General features: G+C 40.5%; 1 protein-coding gene across 11 annotated transcripts in view; it reads left to right on the plus strand.

Annotated features, from left to right (window-relative positions):
- Positions 1-22,636, plus strand: part of LOC124957150 — a 223,821-nt gene that overhangs the window by 111,517 nt on the left and 89,668 nt on the right. For 8 of the 11 annotated variants that reach the window (XM_047513901.1, XM_047513907.1, XM_047513905.1 and 5 more), the window contains 2 exons: positions 5,298-5,366; positions 18,643-21,394. In XM_047513901.1, the coding sequence (XP_047369857.1) occupies positions 5,298-5,366; positions 18,643-21,394 (2,821 nt within the window). Of the gene's footprint in view, positions 1-1,778; positions 1,858-5,297; positions 5,367-18,642; positions 21,395-22,636 lie in introns of those variants that run through there. The other 3 variants (XM_047513908.1, XM_047513911.1, XM_047513912.1) reach the window with 2 other exon arrangements.

The raw sequence follows: 22,636 nt of genomic DNA on the forward strand, positions 1-22,636 counted from the left end.
GAAACTTTAATTACTGTTATCTCTATATCTCTCTCTTTCTCCCTCTCTTTCTTTTTCTTTCTTACACGTTCGTCGCAATATAAAGTGGTGTATGCCAGTCGAGCGCTCGTGAAACGCCTTGAACTCGAAAGTTCCAAGGACGAGCGAACTTGTTCGTTTTATTGACGACTCCCATAATCATCATCATAATGATCATCCACATCCATATCACCATCATCACTATAACAGTTGCCCATTATAATGGGCGAATAATTTCGGCCGCCATTTTGTTTACATATTTCTTTTCTTTTTCTTTTTTTCTTTTTTTCTTTTTTTCTTTTTTTTTTTTTTTTTAATCCTTCAATCATACCGTTCTTTTTTTCTACATTTCTTTTTTCGAGTTTGATATTTTCGTTTTGCTTTTATTTTTATTTTATATAATTTTTTTCTCTCTTTCTCTCCCTCTCTCTCTCTCTCTCTCTCTCTCTCTCTCTCTCTCTCTCTCTTTCAAGGGAGTCGTATGTAGTTTCCATAATATATGTGTATTTTACGATAGACTTTCCAAGGAGCGTAACGTGGTTACGTAATACCTCTCGGAATGCTCGGCTAATAATGGCATGAATATGTAACGCGTGCATGCCCCAGTATCGACACGTGCGCCTTATTTTTGTACATACGCGTATATCCCACATACATACATATGTACGTACTTACATATGCGGCAAACGAGCGAGAGAGAGAGAGAGAAAGAGAGGAGTGGGAGAGGGGGTACGATCGAAGAACGATAGAAATTATTGAACACATACCTGTAACATACTTCTTCCTTGTGAGTTTCCCTTTCACCTAAATATTTGAACTTGCTAGACGATTTTAAATTAATTTTCTCTTTCTTTTCTTTTTCCTGTTGTTGTTTTTTTTTTTTCCTTTTCTTTTTCTTTATACTACTCAATCGTGCAAACAGTTAACAAATCTACACGCTTACACACACGCGCATAAACCGTTTCTTTATCATCGTGACAGTCAGGCTATTAGATGTTCAGACATTTAAATGACATATAGGAACATAGAGACTTCGCTTGAATTATACTTACAATTATTTCTTCGTATTAGAAAAGAAAAAGAATAAAGAAAAAAGTTGCAAGAATTAAAAAAAATTGAAGGATTAAGAAAAAAAAAAAAAAAAAAAAAAAAAAAAAAAAAAAAAAGAAAAAAAGAAAGATTGAAAAAGTAAAATAAAAGAAATGAAAAGAATTGACCGGAGAGTACTTGGAAAAATTGTAATGAAAGGATAGGCGAGATAATACGAAAAAATTTCTTTTCCCCTTTTAATCGAAACGAAAATATTTACCGTCTTTCTTTCTTTCTTTCTCTATCTATTTATCTCTTTCTCTCTTTCTGAAAGGGGACGAGACTTCATTTAATTAGGCAACGTAAACATTTACCACGATATTCCTTTTCCTCCTTGTGCCCTCGCTCGCTCGCTCGTCATTGTTATTCCTTCTATCTTCTCCAGACTTTCTCGAGGGTTCAAGAGAAAATTTAACTCCGAGGTCCTTCGTCAGTATTAAACGTTCACTGTGTCTGCCAATGTTTAAGTTCACGTACATACGTACACGTCTACGTAGCTAAGTACCTAAGTATTTAAGTACTTACGCGTATCGCAACGAGTTTCTTTCGTTTCTCATTACTATAATAACGTGGAAATAAAAAAAAATGAATGGTTTCGAATGAGACATACTCTTACGAGGAAGTATTTGTTGTATTAAAAGAGAAGGCGTGGCGTGGCTAGGGATGAGGGAATAGGAGTATTGTAAATGCGAAACGTATATAAACATAAAACCAAATGGATACGAGACAAGCCCCTCTATATTATTATAGGTAAATATTCTTAATCTTATTTAATAATTATTATTTAAACGTTATCACATCGCAAATACTTTATGTTCTGATAATATCCTTGTTAAAACGACAATAATATTTTTTCTAATAATAATAAAAATAAAAACGTACGATCTAAATAAATATGTTATGATAATCGTCGACGTGTTAAAAACATGACTTATAAATCGTAAGTTTACCTGTCTACATATCTATTCTATGTACGTACTTACGTATCTGTGGTGTATACGTATCATAAATAAATGTTAAACTCGTGCAGAAGGTGCATCAGAAAGGAGTTGTACGAATTTAGAACACGCAACCGCGTGTTCTAAGCAGTCAAAGCGTAACGTTCTCTCGTGTAGCGTCGCGATTAGACACGCCATAGACTTCTTAGAAACCGGTTTTCGCCATCCTCATTTCTACTTCCCTTTTTCTTTTTTCTTCTCCCTCTCTCTCTCTCTCTCTCTCTCTCTCACTCTCTCTCACTCTCTTGGATTACCATCTCCATAATTTTTCTTTTTCTTTTTTTTTCCTTTTCTTTGCGTTTTCTTTTCTTTTTCTCTCCTTTGCAAATCGACTTTAAAGCGAACGAGTGAAACGGGAAATCGTTTGGTCCGGAGTGGGAGATATTGAACTTGCTGCTGGCAGAAGAAGAACAGTTTCCTTCCTCTTCGACACGACAATCCACGAACTTTCACCCTTACGTAACTTCCTGAAAATCTGATACCCTTTGTTCTTACTCAGATCAAACTTTGTGAATGAGTTGACTTTTTTATATTACAATACCATCGTGAAACGGGTCGGTCACACTCCTTTATCTTCGAGGTACATTATTATAGAGAAAATTATTAGTGGAAATTTTTTTCTTCTTTTTTTTTCCCCTTTTGATCGTTGAATTTACTCGACGAGATAAAATAAATTCATCGTAAAAATTTTGCGTAATTTGTGTACGTCGTAAAACAGTTTTTTTTTTTTTATTTTTTTTTTTATTTTTTTATTTTTACATCGAACGTCTCCAATTGGCCACTTTACTCGACAATGTAGGGCAAAGTGGCCATCAAGCAGCCACCTTCTTTTCCTTTTATTTATTTTTTTTTTTTTTTTTTTTTTTTTCGGGGAAAGTTAATGCAACAAAAACACAAGTTTACAAGAACATATATTATTTATGTTTCGAAGTATAATATTAACGAGAGAAATCTTGATAAATGATGGCGGGAGGTAGGATTGAAAGGAAAGATAAGAACAAAGAATTATTTATTTCTATTTTATAAAAAATATATATATATATTTTTTTATTTTCTTTTTTTTTTTTCAACGTGCATATAAGTTTTTCCTGTTTCATTTAATACCAGATGCTGATGAAATAAAAGTTAGAGAGAAGAGGAGAGAAGGAATGGGAAAGGGAAACGGATGAAACTATCTGGAAGGGGTCAGTGACAATCGTTTTGTGTATATTCACGATAACGAAGACTCGGTCAGAACGTCCTCATTAGCGTAATTAAGTCGACCGATCCTACAGTGAATAGTATCTTTACCTCTCTCTCCCTTTGTCTTTTTTCTTCCCTCACGTTTCTCTAACATATGATGACAGAGAGAGAGAGAGAGAGAGAGAGAGAGAGAGAGAGAGAGAGAGAGAGAGAGAGAGAGAGAGAGAAATAGAGAGAAAGTACATACTAGGAAAGAAGAGATTTAGCGTGTAAGTGAAAGAGGGAAGAAGAAGGACCCTCTCTGTTAGAATAAAGAAAGAGAGAGAGGAAAGCCTTCGGCACACTCACCGAGTCTCGGTGGTTCTCTCGAAGGCAACACAACCGGTTTACAAAGTTGGATACGTTCGTCGTAACCGACTCTCTCAACGTGTCCACACATAGTCATTATACCTACGTCGAGCTCTCTATCTCTACTCTCTCTCTGCCTCCTTCCATCCCTCTCTCTCTCTCTGTATCTATCTATCTATCTATCTATCTATCTATCCCATTACCCCTCTACCATCCTTCCTTCTATCCTTCCTCTATCTCTGTCTATCTTTGTATGCGTTCGTGGGCGTGTACGCACCAGTATTCGGAGTAGGGGACCTCAGGAGAGAGAGAAAGAGAGACGGATAGATAGGTATAATGAGAGAGAGAGAGAGAGAGGGAGGAAGGGAAGGGTAGGAGAGAACTGCGGCGGCCTAGCTTGTGACTACTTCTTGAATAATGCATGCCAGCCGCGAGCCCACGCCACGATACTATATACGAAGATGCCAGACAGGCTACTCGGAATTGTACGCTTGTATGTATCTATATGGGCACACGGACGGTGACGGTAAATGGAAAGAGAGTGAGAGCGAAAGAGAGAGGAGAGAGAGAGAGAGAGAGAGAGAGAGAGAGAGAGAGAGAGAGAGAGAGAGAGAGAGATACGGATAACTGATATGTGTTAGATTCTCTATACGAATGCGTAGGCTTTGAATCGTCTATATGCAAGCACTAGTTTTGTGTTAGCAGCGTGTATGTGCGGCCGCGAGTGTGTGACTATGTACCTCATTTATCTATCTGTCTATCTATCCATCTATCCATCTATCTATCCATTAGATACGAGTTGAACGTACAAGAGTTTGTGTATCGATACATATGTAAGCTTGTTATGTTTGCAAGAAAATGTTGTCAACAATGATGCGATTTTTTTTATGTATTTTTAATCATGCATTTTTTAATCTCTCTGTCAAGCAACAAATTATAAATTATAAAAATCATGAAATTTATGATGTCACGTAGGAATTTCAATTGTTCAATGATGAGACGATGATCGGGGTCGAATTTTTCAAATAAAGAAAAAAGGAAAAAGATTTATAAAAGAATAAAATCCCAACGATAGTCTCTAGAAACAACACGAATAAAATTTGCAATTCGCGAAAGCGAGGTTAACTTCTCTCTAATAATCTCGAATCTCGTGGGAGCGAAACGATTCTCGCGTGTAACGGTGCATAAGGTAAAGGTATGCTTTCGCACTTTCTCGCGATTCGAGTCGAGCGATCATCATCGCATTTATCGTTCTCTTCCGTTCGAGAGTGTGAGCAAGATCAAAGCAAGTAAAAAAAGAAATAGAAAAATAAGAAGAAGAATAGTTTGTGAAAAGAAACTCTCCAAAGGAAGACTCGATCTTCTTCGGTCATGCTATATCACATATGTACACACACACACACACACATACACACACATAGAGAAAGACACATTTTCACCATATTCCACAAAAGAAATCTGATCGATCGATATCGAATTATTTATAATATTTTTTCCTCTGTATCAAGATGAAAGTCAATCGAAATTGATTATAATCTAAAATACAAATTTACATATTATTATTATTATTATTGTAACTTTGTAATAATGTTATGATTTTAGTCTATAGAAATAATGTTATGGATTTAATCTAATGCATGGTTTTTTTTTCTCTGTTCACAGGTAAGAAAATTATTCAGAATGATTCACCGAGCAAACTTTCGAACGAGACGGATGTCCGGCAAACGTCTCGTAAGTCACTTTAACGATCTTTTATCGAAAGTAAAAGAGAGTGATGGAGAGAGATAGGAGATAGATATAGATATAGCGATAGAGGACCTATGTACAATAGGATTTACATTTTGGAATGGTTCAGTCGAAGGCATCGTAGTCTTTCTCTCTCTCTCTCTCTCTCTCTCTCACAGCCTTGAAATAACTTGAGACTGCTCAACCTTATCGAATTTCGCCGATGATGCTGGTGCAAAGTGTAACAGTATATCTTCCGTGCATCATCGTTTCTAACTCAACCATTTCCTCTCTTCCTCCACCGTCACCACCATTACCATTTACCGCCCACGTTCCTCGGAGTCAGTGAAAAAAGATGCAAACCTTAGCTACTTTCAGTAACCGTCCAGGAAGCAACCGTCCAGTGGAGTCCGATAAAAAAAGAAGAGAAAAGAAAAAAAAAAGAAACCGACATTTTGCTTTATCAGGAACGAAAGTTGATAAATGATAGTAGGGAAAGAGAATCGTGTCGACGTCGGACATAGTAAGCTGTAAAATGAATCCTGCCTAACGCAACTGATTTTTTGTTTTCCCCCCCCCCCCCTCTCTCTCTCTCTCTCTCTCTCTCTCTCTCTCTCTCTCTCTCTCTCGCTCTCTGTCTAGCTCTCTTTTTTTTTATCTTTCTCGTGAAATCATGATGATTAAATCAAGATTATTCATCCTCACAGCACACATGGATATGCGTGTCCAAAAATTTGATGAATTTAACATTGATATTATCAATCGATACAAGAATGTATGTGTGGAAATGATCGAGGAAACGATAAAAAGAAAAAAAAGAAAAAAGATTTCCGACAATGGCTACTAGCAAGAGTGGTTAAAGCAAACGTGGACGAAACCAGCTGGCCGGGTTCTTCGAGTTTACACGATGGTGATAAATTATTTATCTCGCTTCGTCTGGCTGCTTGCCAAGATCTCCCGTCGTCTTGGGTGTATCTCTCTCTCTCTCTCTCTCTCTCCCTCTCTCTCTCTTTCTTTGGAACATCCACCGGTTATCCTATTTATACGTCAACTCGAAACTAAGAACCAAGTCCAGTATTTCCCATCTTCGTTGAATTCTTTCTTAACAGTAAAACTATCGAACTATTATATTCTAGTGTGTGCGTTTGTGTGTGCACAAAAAGAAAAAGAAAAAAAAGAAAAAACTATAAAACCAAACATCAATATTTCTTAATAATTGATAGATCTATTATGAGAATTAATATCTTTCAGTTAAATTTCGAAATACTATGAAATTATTATTATTGTATAATAAAACTCTTAAGAACGAAACTTAATCAATTCTAAAATATAAGTTATCATTTTCTCTCTGTATTTATATATGTATGTATGTATGTATGTATGTATATATATAATACGTACGTACGTATCCACCTATATACGTCTCTCTGTGTGTGCGTTCTACAAGTTTACGTGTACGGTCACGCGAAGCTCAAGAGAGAATCTGGGTTACAGTACGCTCGATAGAAATTGAGGTTTCCATTGGAACTAGTTTAGAAACGCAATTCCATAGAACTCGCTCGATGATCCTTTAAATGACGTGCACTCCATATTTCCTTTCGAATGAGCAAAATCATCATGATTGACCATTATTATAACGATGATGATGCTGACGGTGATGACGATGATGATGACGATCATCGTGATCAACGAACCTTTCCCTTTCGATCAGAACAATGCCACTCCTTCGTTATTTCTCGGACTCTATTCTCGGTCTTTCGAGACTCAAGAAAATGTTGCTGAGAGTTCGTAGAATCGACGTAGACTTTGCCGGCGTGTTCATCTCATCGGTCGTTGCATTCAACAAGAGAGAGAGAGAGAGAGAGAGAAAAGAGCGTGTGTCTGTGTATGCGTGTGAGAGAGAGAGAGAGAGAATCTGTTCCTTCAAGCGCACTCTCGCATGGCGCTGCTGCCCACGAACGTTATACCTCAATTACTCGACTCGGTGTATTGATCCGGCGGTTTGCAGTCCCACGCTTTGCAGAGTCGCCCGTCTAAGCGGCCTTCTCTCTCTCTCTCTCTCTCTCTCACTCTCTCACTCTTCTTTTTTTTTAACCTCTCCCTCGAGTCATCTCTCTTTCTCTTTTTCTCTAACGTCGAACAAACGCACCCTTTCGAGTCCCACTCGTACGAGCGTGAGGAGAAATTCCATGCGAAATTCATTAAAGGAATCTCAAATGCAAAAATCTATCCTTCTTTTCTTTCTCCGAGATGAAAAGAAATGAAGAGAGAGAGAGAGAGAGAGAGAAAGAGAGAGGTAAAGAGTAAGAGGTAGATGGAAAGAGGTTGAAGATTGAGTATAAAGATTGAAGGAGAAAGAACAGAAAAATAGAAAAAATAGTAAAGAGATATTATAAAAAAAGAGAGAAAGATTGTTATATCAACGACGTATAATACGTCAGTATGTTTGTGTTTTGTTACGTCACGTACAGGGAAATGCATAGTCTCGACCCTGAGACACGTGGAATGGCGGAGCCGCGAGGAACATCTACTATATATATATATATATATATACTCATTTTATATATATATATGTATATGCGTGTATGTGTGTATATACATATATACGCGCTTTTATAAGTATATATAAACATTACGGGACCACGGCAATTATCCGGGACTTTCCTTTTGCACCTTGCCTCTCGTTCTCTCTCTCTCTCTCTCTCTCTCTCTCTCTCTCTCTCTCTCTCTCTCTCTCTCTCTATTCTTTATATATTCCATATTATCAGGCGAAAGAGAGAAGCACAGGTTTCTCCTTCTCCCTTCAACACTGCAGTTCTTCGTCCGTCGGAGAAACGAGATACGAACCACGGTTGTTGCCTTTAAGCCGCACTCGTGCGTGTACAGGATTGCAGTGAGAGAGTTGCCCAAGTAGAAGAAGGAAGGAAACAGCGAGCGAGTGAGTGGGATAGAAGGGAGATGGTGGAGAAGGTGGTTGTGGAGGTGGTTGTGGAGGTTGAGGAGGAGCTGTTGGAGAAGTAGGAGGAAGAGGAGGAGGTTACAACTGGGGTTTAATGAAACTAGTCGAGGTCCGTCAAACCGGTTGAGCTGGTTCCCTACGTTTGCCACGTCGTCCTCTCGTCGTTCGTTCTGCTACTCCCTCTTATCTTCCTAAGAGAGAAAGAGGGATATGGAAGAGGATTGGTAAGAGAAGAGAAGAGAGAGCCAGAACAGGGCTGTCGACCTCTCTCTCTCTCTCTCTTTCTCTCTCTTTCTTTCTACTTGCTTCTCATACAACCATTTCGCTCTTGTACAATACTCTCGAAGCTGCATATCCGAAGCACAGATCGCCCGACTCTCCTATCTCTCTCTTTCTCTCTGTGTATATGTTTGTGTGTGAAATCCCCTTAACCGAGAGAATACACCCACGGCGACTGGGACGAGAATTATGGGGGGAGAGGAGGAGAAACGGAGACTCGATGTATCCGCCCCTGTTTGATAGTCCCGTCGTGATATAAACTCACTGGGGAACCCACCCTCCTATCTCTTTCTCTTTCTATCTTTGCACTATACAGAGAGAGAGAGAGAGAGAGAGAGAGAGAGACAGTTCGATGGAAGGAGATAAAAGCAGCAGAGAGGAAGAGAAAGCATTCTCAAAGTTTGTTTCGTCTGATGGTATGCGTCTACTCGAGTGTGTCTCTACTGCTGTTTCCTGTGGAATGCGTGGGTGGATATCGTTGTATGTATACGTTGCACCTTGAGGGTGCGCCATCTCCTGACCCACTCGACGGGATCATCGGCCCTTTTTACCTTTTCTCTCTCTCTCTCTCTTTTTGAATTCCTTTTCTCCTTCCTTCCTTCCTTCCTTCCTTCCTTTCTTTCTTTATTTCTTTCTTCCTTCCTGCCTGCCTGTCTGCTTGTCTTTAACTCTTCGCTTTTACTAGTCATCCACTCTTCCGCTTATTCCAGACACGTTTCTAGGTGAACGTTATATTCGAAAGAGGAAACTGACGAAATAATAGCTAAACGTTTGTTAAATACATAATCTTCGTTCGTAGTTGAGAATATGCGCATGGCAACTCGAATTGGATAATTGGATAATTAAAATCGTAATAATTTTTGAAATTTATTCGATAACGTGGTCGAAGATAATTTTTATTAATGTTATAATCATATTTGGATAATAACATTTTGTGGTAGAACTTTGAGGTTTTGCTTGAGGTTTGACGTTCAGGTCACTGAACGAAGTATCTCAATTTTGTAAATAGTTATGTGTGTGTGTGTGTGTGTGTTTGTAAAATATCGTATATAAACAGACATTAATAATTGAGATTATATTAATTTTTTTATTTTATTCAATTAAAAGAATTTAATAGTAACGAACGATTGTCATATAGAATTAATTATATTAATTTTTTTAATTCGTTGTATTAACATAGGGACAAAGAATTTGCATTACTTGTATCGTACTATATATCTGAAAGGTAATTTAAAAGAAAAAAAAAAAAAAAAAATGAAAAGAACTTTGAAATTAAACGTTGTCAGGAATGTGACCAATGACAATGGGGTTGACCGCCAGGTCACTGGACGAGAAGGCTCTCGATTTTGTAGGTATATCTTTTCTTTTTCTTCGTCGTCCTTTTTCTCTTCTATACATCTCCTTCTCTTCTTATATATGTATATAACAATCTACCGAGGATGCGTATATGGGGTGGTTAGAAAGAGAGAGAGAGAAAATCTAAACGAGATGCTAAGCACGTACATGCACATGTCTCTGTCTCTCTCTCTCTCTTTCTCACTCTCTTTTTATTCTTTTTTCTTTTTCTTTTCTTTCTTTTGCTGCCTCTCTCTCTCTCTCTCTCTCTCTCTCTTTCTTGAAGAGAGGCATGACTAGCTTGCCGAGTACGGCTATCCGCTATGCGTCGACGGCCCACCTAGATGAAAGCACAATGACTCACCGGCTTCGAGGAGAGTCACGGAACTCGCCCTTCGTACACCTTCGCTTCCGGACATGATCGATTCCAATGATAGTTTACTCTTTCAACAATAGTGCTAGATAATATCCTTAGTTCATTCGATATTTTTGCAACTACAATCGCATGGATACCACCCATGTCTTCAATGTCATAATCATATGACGATATATGATTCGAAATAAATAGAACGATCGAAACTATTTTTTCTAAGCGGTTACCTCGTAAATCTTCCTTTTGCACGATAGGTTCCTTTTTATAAAATATTACGAAAATTATAATCTTTAGAAATCTGAGAAAGAAAAGTAAGAAAAGGAAAGATTTTGCACGTTTTAAATATCAATGATAATCGTTCTGACAATAATCAAAAGTAATAAAATATTTTTATTACTTTTATTATTATTATCATTATTATTATTATTATGATAATAATTATTTATTTATATTTATTATTTTATACTTATTAATAACTTACTGTTTGACAAAGTAAAAGTAAAATGACGTCAGACCTTGAAGTAGTAATAAAAATATCTTTTGTTTCTTTTTTGTATTTTCCAACGCAAAAAAAAAAAAAAAAAAAAAAAAAAAAAAAAAAAAAAAAAAAGAAGAAGAAAGAAAGAAAGAAAGATCTGCAGTAATATTAGAATTGTAATATTAATAGATATCTAATATTAGCCCCTTCCCCTTTCTCCTCCCCACCCAGTAAATTGTCTAACTTCCGTACTTTCAATCATTTACGCATGATCGATCTCATGTATACATGTATCATTGACTTAAGAAATAGGAATAAAATTCCATGAGAAAGAAAGAAAAACACATATGCATACACGCAGATAGAAAGAGAAAAAAAGAGAGAGAGAGAGAGAGAGAGGATAGAGTTCGTGACCTCTCATCGTGAGACAGCAAGAAGACTTTCGAAAGAAGACGACCGACTCATCTTTCTCTCTCTTTCTCTCTCTCTCTCTCTCTCTCTCCCTCATCTCTTATTCGAGAGTCACGCCGGGCCGGCGCTGGTCCAGAAAAAACAAAGGAGACCTTCCGGCGTCGGGACGCGACATTAAAGTGCTTCACGAGTTTCTATCCTCTTTCGTCTTTGGCTCCCACGTTGTTTCTTTCCTTCTCCAAGCCAAGAATAACGTTCTCTTTCTCTTTCTCTCTCTATCTATCTATCTATCTCTATTTATCTGTTTCTCTCTCTCTCTCTCTATCTCTTTCTATCTCTTTGAAACTCCTACTAGTAACGTTCATAAGCGTTTGCCACCGCGAGGGTCAATTGATCGTGACGTCACTGGCGCAACACAATAAAATGTAATGGGACGAAGCAACTTCGAGCCAGTGGATCGAGGCACGTGACCGTTTCCTGACACTTTACCAAGCCGTTCTTTACACTCTCTCTCTCTCTCTCTCTCTCTCTCTCTCTCTCTTTCTCTCTTTCTCTCTCTCTCTCTCTCTCTTTCTCTCTTTCTCTATCTCTATCTCTATCTGTTTCTTTCTTTCCCCTCTTTTATTCCTCTCAATCCACGTCATCTTTTATACGATGCCGGGAAAGCTAAGCTTAACAGGACTCGCAATCGTCCCGTTACGTTTACGCTTCGTTCGCTATACGTAGATACAATTATTATTATTATTATTTTTGTTGTTGTTGTTGTTGTTGTTGTTATCCTCTCTCAAGGTACTACTTTCTTATATTTTATTGTTCGAATATAACTGGCTTAATCGAAAAGATACGATAATAAAGAGAGAAAAAAGTATCAATAACTGCACTTGTATGCGCGCGTAAGAGAAAGAGAGAGAAATTGTTTGTTCCAAGGTCGTGTTCAACAAGAGAAATACAGATCGATATCTATCAATTTATTATTTTTTTTTTTTTTTTTTTTTTTTTTTTTTTTTTTTTTTTGTTTTCTGTAACAATGGAAACTTCGATCCAAGTTTTTGTTAATATAATAGGAGATTTATATATATATATATAAAAGAATAAAAAAGTGGAGTTAACATTTAAAATTGAACGAATGTTCGTAGATAAAGAGAGAAAAATAATGATGGAGGGTCATTGTACCATATATACATATATATATATATATATATACGTATATATATATACATTTGCGTACGTACGTATTTATATACTTAACTCAAAAATATTTCGTGCCAGTTCGTTCTCTCGTCTTTCTTTTTCTTCTGTTTTATTTTTTCTTTTTTTTTCTCTCTTTCTTTTTTTCTTTTATTTTTTTAATACGAAAAATACGAGCAAGAAATTTCCAGTGCGTTATACTTAAACGAGATAAACGAGAACCTATATCGAACCTTTTTATTTTTCACAATGAAACACATATTTACACATATACATTCTCACACACACCCACACACTTATATATGCATGCATACATAATTGACAATGCTCGGATTAAATCCATCAAAGTCGAGTATAAGCTTATTGTCAAAATTTGATTTTACAATAATACCCGAACGTAGGACAAGTTCTCTACATTATTCGACATATTCGATATGATGGCACATCTCTTTTCCACTTTCACTTTCTACATAGCACACGATCGAAGCGTTTTGTATGTCGCTTTGCGAAAATGGAATATCGGTATAGAAAACCTTGAACCCGTCAACAGTTAAAGGAGAGAGGGGGAATTGGGTGGGCGACCTGGTGGCGAGGAGGGAGGGAGCCTACGTATAAAGTGGTTAAATATGGTGTCCATTAAATCACGTTCTTCATTCAGTAATCCGCGGGTTAAGGGGGGTTAACGGCTTTCGTTTTGTCTGTCGCTTGCGAACACTCCTCTCTCACTCTCTCTCTCTCTCTCTCTCTCTCTCTCTCTCTCTCTCTCTCTCTCTCTCTCTTTCTCTTTCTCGAGTTACACGTTTAACAAAGAAAGGGGAAAAGATAGGAGGACACGTTTATGGAGGTGGTGGTGTCGATCCATTGTTTCTGAATTATTTATTAGCCGTAGCCGTAGTCGTCCGCAGTCTGGATCGCAACGATTGAATGGTCAGTGACCGGATGTGACGTGCCTGCCTGCGGAGAACAAGATGGCCGGCCACGATAATTACTCGCGTGTTTACGACCGATAAAGCCTGAATGCCAGCTAGTCGAGAAGCCGCTTTTACACCAGTACCGTCCCTTTTCTGTCGGTTATTACGCTTCCCTTCTCGATCCCCTCCTCCCCTTTTACTCTACTCCCCATCCAACCTCTATCCTTTTTCTTCTTCGTATGGCTCCCTTCATACGTCTCCCTTCGTCACCTACAACACCTTTTCATCCTCGCAACAACGCATTCTCGTTTATGTTCTCGTAATAGGAATTTTTATCGCAATTTAAAGCGTTAACCCGACCTCCTCCTATTCTTCCTCATCCTCCTCGTCGTCATCCGTCGCCGACGTCCGACCAACTGATCGTGATAACATAACGTCAACGATGAAGACAAGGACGAATGATGACGATGCGTCGTCGTCACATGGGTCTTCATTGGCCACATTTCGTGCAAGCCATTCTTTCTTTTTTCTTTTTTTTCTTATTCTCTTTCTCTTCCTTTTTTTGTTTTGTTTTGTTTTGTTTTTTGTTTTACTTCGAAATACCGCTAAAGAGTGAAAGAGAAGAGATAAAATGTAAGAAATTAGATCTTATATAGCAACGAAGGAATTCGTCACGTGTCGACCATACGGGATCTACTGTTTCTCTCTGTTTCTTTTTTCTTTCTTTCTCTTTTTTTTCCCCTCCTCCCCCGCCCGCCCCATTTCTTCTTCTTTCTTTTTTTCTCGTCCCTTCTCAACCGACCTCGTAACATCTTCGAGGCGGGAGTTGAGAGAGCGAAGAGAGAGTGAGAGAGATGGAATGATGAAGAGAGAGAGAGAGAGAGAGAAAAAGACGATCTCCGTCAGCCACGGTGGCCTGTTCTCAAAGACATCTCTGCACAGCTGCGCACGCCTTCTATTGTATCTTTACGATGTTGCTCAAACTGAAGCAAGGACTTTTTCTCTTCTTCGTTTCATATTCCGCGTTCTTCCCTTTTATAGAAGAGACGCTCGTCTCTCTCCCAGATTCCCCTCAATCTTTCCCATGCCGCAAATTTTGAAGAACGTTTTCTATTTCTTTCTTTTTTTTTTTTTTTTTCTTTTTTTCAAATTTCGATAATAATATTTGACTAGTCCCGAAATTTAGAGAGTCCTGTGGTGCATTCTACACCTGTTCCATTCTCTAGCGATTAGCATCGAATTCTGAATTTAGACGGACGGAAAAGAAAAATGAGAATACATACACGTATATACGTATACGTACATTAAAGTGACAGCTTTTCGAATAAACCATTCCAAATTCGTCGAAAATCAAATTGAAATATTCCCTTGTTGGTTAAGTACGTTGAAGCGCCATGCCAAATTTAATCCGATCGTCTGCCAAAGACGTTCTCTTTGGGTAAGGCAGAAAGGAAGAGATGGAGGGGACGGTGGGGAAGCCTCGTCAGCGCGATCAAACTTCCGTCAAAATCGACGATATAGTCGTTTTACGAGTAAATTAGGGATCCTGTGCGCCTATTCCATGAAGCTACTCTTGGCATGAGGCCTGCCATTGCTGGTACTGCTGCTGCTGCTGCTGGTGCTGCTGCTGGTGCTGGTGCTGGTGCTGGTGCTGGTGCTGGTGCTGCTAATGCTGTTGCTGGTGCTGTCGAAGAGAGGAAGAAAATAGAAGAAAAGGGGAAAAGAAGAAGAAAACGAGTCCGTAGAGAAAAAAAGGATTGAGGGCTGGGCTTGAGGGATTGAGGAGGGAGGTTGGTAAGGCAAAGAGAGAAAGAGAGAGAAAGAGAAATCTGGCCGGTGTCCAAAACTTTTATTTCAACCACCCTCGCCGAGAATGGTTCAACCTCGTCCCGAATTCGTTCGAGTAATTCGCCATTTTTCTTAACTCGTGCACGTCAAACTAACCGACTTCTTCTCTAACCACACGACGGTTCGGTCTTCTCAATTTTTATTTTATTTTATTTCTTTTCTTTTTATCTTTTTCGTCTTTATTCTTATCTTTATCTTTATTTTTATTTTTATTTATTTCTTCCTTCCTCTTCTCTTCTCTCCTGTTTTCTCCGTCCCTTTCATATTTTTTTTCGGACGTCTTTTCGAAAGAGAAGGAAAGAAGAGTGGGAGGTGTAGGGGGAAGCCTTATCATCAACGAAACGGAGCTGTGAACGTGGGAGACATTGGCGACGACTCTGCGAGAGATCGCTTTCGTTTTCGAAGAAAAAGAAAATAAAAGGAGATGCGAGAGAGAGAGAGAGAGAGAGAGAGAGAGAGAGAGAGAGAGAGGCCATCGAGCAGAAATAGAACGGCTCTAAAATAAGCATGGAAGACGAGACGCCACGCCAAATGAGACACCGCTTTTCGTGCGTCCATGAACAGTGTCTTTTGCGTTAGCCAACTCGTCGTTCATTCACTCGCCGAGTTTAGATTCTCGTTATCGTATCACCAACACTACCATAAGCTAATCCAATGAAGAATACCATTTAACCGAATATATTTCCTTTAATGATATTTTATAACCTAATTATTATCCGAGAAAGAGATAGTACACTGCTCTACTGTAAGTCTTTTTTTTTTTAATAGTACAATTTATATCAAATTTCACATTACATAATTTTACTTTAATCAATAAATAAAATAAGGAATATTCAAAAATACAGATTATGAGAGTACCTATAACTTCTAAGTAATATGACGTTACGGAGGGGTTAATTATCGCCATTCCGAAGAAATTTCCTATTCTCGGTGATCGAGTAAGGAGAGTGTGAAAGAGAAACAGAGAGAGAGAGAGGGATGATAATAGAGGTTGGAAGGGTTAGAGGGTGACCGATTTAAAGGGAACTCGTAAGGTAAACGGGAAACATTTCGGAAACTACGATCGATAGTTTGATCGAGTTTGCCTCGCTGCGCGTTTATACGTGACTCTCAAACCATCTCAGCGGCAATAGATTCGATAAACGACACGATGTTGAACTTGCTCGCGCTCATGCGCGCAAGAGCGAGCGAGCGAACGAGGGTGATCGCGAACACGAACGCGTTCGCTCATCTTCTTCCCACCGAATGCACTTAATTAATTACCCTAATTGCCAAAGCACCATGGTCCCGTCGCATAAACCATTTCCGCTCGTATAAACCACCATGACTTGCTGGTAGTGGTGGTGATGGACGCGTTGCGTTGCCGAACATATAGGCGTTACGAAAACTTTATCAACCAGGTAACTTTGGTTTCCTAGTACGTTCCTGGTTTTAATCAAACGTTTAATTGGATTGCGATTCTCTGATTGTTCATTTATATAGTAGCGTTAGCAAGAAAATAAAATTTCATATATATATACATATATAAATGATCTATATACATACAAGTATCTTCATGTCATATGCATTATATATTTTATAATGCATATTATATAATATTTTTTTGAAAGGTATATAGCCACACAGCAAAAGTTAGATTACAGGGAGTTACGACCCTTAATCATCGATTTTTAGCTAAAAGATCACCAAGTTATTCAATTATACTATATTTCTATAATAGCAATTGATAGTACATAGAAATTTAATTGGATAAAAATTCAAAATGCATCTACACACGCACACACACACACATACATACCTACATAGTTAAATAGAAATAAAATGGTCAACCGTGAACAATTCTTTATTCTGATCTATTATCGGCGAACGCAAAAAAGAAAAAAAAAAAAAAGGGAAAGAAAGAGAACAAAGAGAAAATAAAAAAAAAAAACTATCATCATAGTCTATTTTGACGAAACAACATTTCACATTCGATCAGGTCAAATGGAAGGTACAAACGATAGCCGAGGCATTCGTGTAAGAATGCGGAATGAACTGCAATGGCGCCGTTCAATTAGATAGGATGTTACGCATGCGAAACGGGTCGAGGAGAGAAGAAGATAGTAGAAATGCTCCTGTGTTTGTTTCTCCATATATGTATGTGTTAGAGTGAACGAGCGAACGAGGACGGGGGGAGGGAGAGAGAGAGAGAGATCAGAACAGGACGACAAAGCACACATATCCTAGGAAACTGTTGGATGGTCGTTGCGGATAGCACCAATGTTGTAAGCGCAGTCGCATGTGGACGTTCATCGTCCTCGTCGTCCTCCTCGTCGTCGTAGTCGTTGTACGTCGTACGTCGAAAGCCTGCACAAATGCATTCCGCTACATGCATACGCATACGCACAAGCACACATACAAATATACGTATACATAGACACAAACGCAGGCGCAAATGCTCCTCGTGTATCCTCATCGGATAAACGCACCCCACGTATTCAACGGCGTTGCCCGTTGAAGTGCTTCTCCCCCTCCGGGTAATAACAGTAAATCCTGAGCAATAAATCCCTCTCCTCTGTCTCCCTATTTCCTTCTCTCTTCGTCTCTCTACCTGCTTGCCCCGCCCTCACTTACTTCTCTCTCTCTCTCTCTCTCTCTCTGTGCCTTTCCACGACTGTCCAGAATGCGTGTATGGCGTGTATGGTTGTAAATCGTTCCCATGCTACAGTCATGTATCTACTGGGTTAGTCGTAGACCCCTTGAACTCTCTTTCTCTCTGTCTCTCTCTTTCTCTCTCTCTCTCTCTCTCTCTCTCTATCCCTCTCTCTCTCTCTGTCTATCTATCTATCTGTCTATATCTATATCTCTCTGTCTATCTCTATCGCCCTTCGATTCTAAATGCAACGAGGACCGGAAACTCTGATGCATATACCAGTGTTGATCTCTCCCCTTGATATGTGCATTGATCCTTACTACTAAATCCTGAATCATGCTAGCAACGTTACTTCCGATCGAGGTCACTGAGATCGCAACGTTAAATGACGAGGCACGTTGTTCGCGTGCCTTAAAGAGAAAGAGAGAGAGAGAGAGAAAGAGAGAGATAGGTAGATAGATAGATAGACAGCCTGGTATTTCATAAGAAGGAAAAAATTATGTTAGATTACGTGTATCGTTTCGTCATCGGCGTCTCGTTAAACATTTGTTTTCGTTGCATGATCTCTAAAAATATAACCAACCGGTAATATAGTATAGTTTCTTATGATGACGCTTCTTGTAACGCCGATGAAGCAGTTAATTAATGCTTATCGTTACGTTTGCCGTGGAAAAGTTTTAATCGTATTACGAAGTAATAAAATTGAAATTTCCGGATACAATCTATACGATTTCGTTCATATTTTTGATACAGCGAGTGTCTATAGAAAAAGAAAAAGAAAAAGAAATTGAAAAAAAAGTGAAAACATTCACTGCCTCTCTAAGCTAAGTCCTAATCGTTTATCCTTTTCGATTTCTCTTTGTTTCAGATAAGAGTACGTCGCGTAACAATAATCGTAGAAGACGAATCAGCGAAGGTGCAGGCCGCGAGAAAACAGATAAGGACAGCGAACCGGTTTTATCGTCTACCAGACAACAAGAGGATCGGGAGAACAAGGGCCCGTCGACCGGTAGATTCGGTGGTAATCGAATATCACGTTCAACGTTAGAGGAGTCTAACAGTGGTGGCGCTACCGCCACGAAATTACGTAAACGTGCCGTTACACTACGTAATTTGTTGGAGAGCGTGACGAAGAGAACCGTCCGAAGGAAATTAAGACCTTGCGTACAGAAAACTAAAAAGGATTCCGAGGAGCTCGATCGCCGGCGGACCGTTCTAAGATCCACCGAAAGTAGCAAAGAAGAGGAGGAAGAGGAGGAAGAAGAGGAGGAGGAGGAGGAGGAGGAGGAGGAACGTTTAGGAGGAAGTGGTGGTGGAAGTAAATCGGAAGAGGAAGAGGACGAGGAGGACGAAGAGGAGGAAGACGAGGAAGCGGCGGAACACCAGGAGCAGCGACAGCATCAGCAACAGCAACAGCAGCAGCAGCAGCAGCAGCAGCAGCAGCAGGTGAAGGAAGAGGAGGAAGAGAGGGTAACTGAACATACGGAAGAGGAAGGGAAAGAAGCTCGGGAGAAACGTGAACATAACGATCCTCTTTCAAAGAGACTCAAAACAAGTCCGGTCGGTCGAAAGCTAAGATCCGATCGTAAGTCGAAGAACTTGGAGGAATCTTTGTTGGATCGTGAGTTGGACCTAGAGGATACTACTAAGGAGGAAGGTAAAAGAGGGGATCGGGACGGTGCGAAAAGGCGGCTGGACAAGTCTGAAGAGGACGAGGAGAGTCAATCGAGAGAACGAGATCAGGAACCGGAGCCCCCACCTCCTGAGAGACTCGATCCTGGAGGTAAGCCTCCGCAAAATCCCGACACGTTAGATCGGGAGAAGAAGTTTCCGGCTGAGTCGGTTCTCGTGAATGGCTCTCTCGTTGATTCGGAACTCGAGAGGAAGAAGAAGGAGGAGATCGTCGATGTCGTCGAGAGTGGGTCGTTAAAGTTGTCGCCCAGATCGTCCAGGTCGACGTCTCCACGACGATCGAAGGCTGTGGCGAGTTTCGAGAAGGGGGTGGGGGAGGAGGAGGACGGGGAGGAGGAGGGGGAGGAGGAGGCGGAGGCCAAGGAGGAATCCGATAGGAAGGACGGCGAGGAAAGACGGAAAAACGATCGCAAAAACGAGAGGAAAGAGGAGGAGGAGGAGGAGGGCAAGGGTGAGGATCGTGGCGCGCACCGATCCCCTCGAAGAACCGTGCCGAACAACGCCGAGCTAGGCACGGAAGATAGCGTGGGTAGTGCGAGCGTCGGGTCGGTCGTCGAGCTGCTGGAGTCGAGTAGTCAGGACTCAGGCTCCGTGCTGGAGAGGCTGAGTCCACTTAGCAGCGGTGGCGGCGGCGCTGGGAGGCAGAACAATTTGCTCCTAGAACAGCAACGGGAGCAAGAACGTAGTCGGCACAACGAGAGCCCTGTCATTCTAGCCGAAAAACTAAACAAGCCTCCACCGTCGGTCGCCGGCCATCATCATCACCATCACCACCACCAGCAGCAACAACAACAACAACAACAACAACAACAACAGCAGCAACCGCAAACGCAACAACAGCAACAGCATCATCACCAACAGCAGCAGCAGCAGCAGCAGCAACAACAACAACAACAACAACAGCAAGCTCAACATCAGCAACAGCAGCACCACCACCATCACCACCATCAGCAGCAACAGCATCAACAGCAACAACAACAGCAACCACAACAGCAACACCTCCAACACCAGCAAGGACAACAGCAACAACAAGTAACTCACCAGCAACAACAACAGTCTTATCACCATCATCCGACGTATCATCATCAGCAACGATACTCGGCCGATAGTCCGGTAATCCATCATCATCTCCATCACCAACATCAACAACAACAACAACAGCAACAACAGCAATCAGCTGCGAGCCAACATCGGCAACAGTTAGCTAGCAGCCCGCAACAACTCCACCAGCATCATCATCATTTAAGCTCAGTGAGCTTACTCGAGGTGCAACAACAGTCTCACGGAAATAGAGGCGGCGATGAGTCCGGCCTCATGGAGGTGGAGACCGGGGCCGGTATACATGGAACTGGCGTCCTCGGTGGTGCGATCGGCGTTAGGGGTGCAGTCGGTGTCGTCGGTGGTAGTGGTGGTGTTGCTGCTGTTGGTGGTGGTGGTGGTGGTGGTGGTGCGGGAGCAAGTGGTGCTGCCGGTGCAGCATATGGGGACAGCGGCTCCGACAGCGGGGTAAGTTCCCTGAGGAGCGCTGGCTCAGGTGACGAGAGGAGCGGGAGCAGGAGTTCAGCGCTTAGCGTCGAAGAGACAACGAGCTCTTCGACGCCTAACGCGGCGGCTACACCGGCTAGAGTCTGGCACGTTCAGAGCGTACAACACACCTCTCTACTGATGGCCCATCCTCAGGCTCCCCCAAATGCCGGTACCAGTGGTTCAGCAGCCGCAGCAGCGGCTGCGGCCGCTGCTGCTGCTGCGACGGCGCCACCTGTCGCTTATCAAAATCCGACGCCACCTGGACACCATCATCCTGCAGTCGCTACGGAAATGCTCTGGAGGCCACCGAGATATCCTCCATTGTCCCATGCTCTTCTTGGACCTGCTCAACCAACTCCTGAGGAACTTCTCGAGAGGGATCGTCATGAGAGGATGCTTCGGTGAGTGTCTCTTTTTCTTCTATTTTTCTTTTCCTTTTCCTTTCTTTTTTTTTTTTTTTTTTTTCGATTACATTTACATTCATCACCTGGAATATGCTTTTAATTTTTTCTTTCGTAACTTTGCGTAGCATAATCGATTTTTCTACGGCATAGGAATATTAACAATAATTATCGGATTATGAATAATAATCGACTTTATGAATAATATTCGTATTTTCGCCATAGAATACGTAATAAACGCAAGATCTTTCGGTATCTTTTGGAGATACCGAAATTTCGTTTTGAATGTTCTAAAGAAGAGCTTATACCGAATCTGAATCGTTACAAAAGTCTTACGGTGGGGATAATAAACGGGTTTCAAAGGAACGATTAACTCCGACAAGTTTCTTAGTCGACGATGATGACTACCTACCTACCTACCTACCTACCTACCTACCTACCTACCTTTCTGTCGAATTGAAAAAGATTCTTTCAACGTACAAGGACAACTCTGTAATAACATCTCTTAGTTAGTTAGTTTATTAGTTAGTTAATTGATTCGTTTTTTTTATGATCACCGAAATGAAAGCAAATCGTTCAGTTAACGTTTTCAATACCTCTGCGTTTAATATTATCGAAAGTTCGAAAGATTCACGTTTCGGTTGGCCATGTTTCATGGGTATCCATTGAAGAAAACATATACAACGAAATCTTTTCGATCGCACCTTTCGTATTTCATGGAGGAAAGATTATACGTATGAAGAGATAGATAGAGAGAGAAAGAGAGAGAGAGAGAGAGAGAGAGAGAGAGACACTGTGATGGTGGTAGTGTTGGTGATGGTGGCTACAACCAGAACGATGAAATTGAACAGCTCGCGCGTATCGGTGCGCGCCTAGCTCGCGTTTGTTTGCGCTTTACAACGCTCACTGAGTGAAATACAGGCGCGAAACGCCACCATGCCAGATCTCTTTCTTTGAGTGGTTTATTTATTCTCCCGAAAGTAATGCGATGGAAGGCAGCTAGCACAACGTGGCGAAGAGGGGTGGGTAGACGGGGAGGGCCTACGGATGGCTGCATCGTCGTGCAAGAAAATAAATTCACTCTCGTGCGAATTTTGCGGAAAATCATTTTCGAGTTTCTCCGTAGTTGTTGCTTCGTTCATTTTTTTTTCTTCTTTCTTACTTTCTTTCTTTTACTTCTTCTTCTTCTCCTTCTTCCGTTTAAGAACAAAAAAAAAATATATATATATATATATCGAAACA

This window comes from Vespa velutina, chromosome 24 (genome assembly GCF_912470025.1).
Source record: "Vespa velutina chromosome 24, iVesVel2.1, whole genome shotgun sequence".
NCBI lineage: Eukaryota > Metazoa > Arthropoda > Insecta > Hymenoptera > Vespidae > Vespa > Vespa velutina.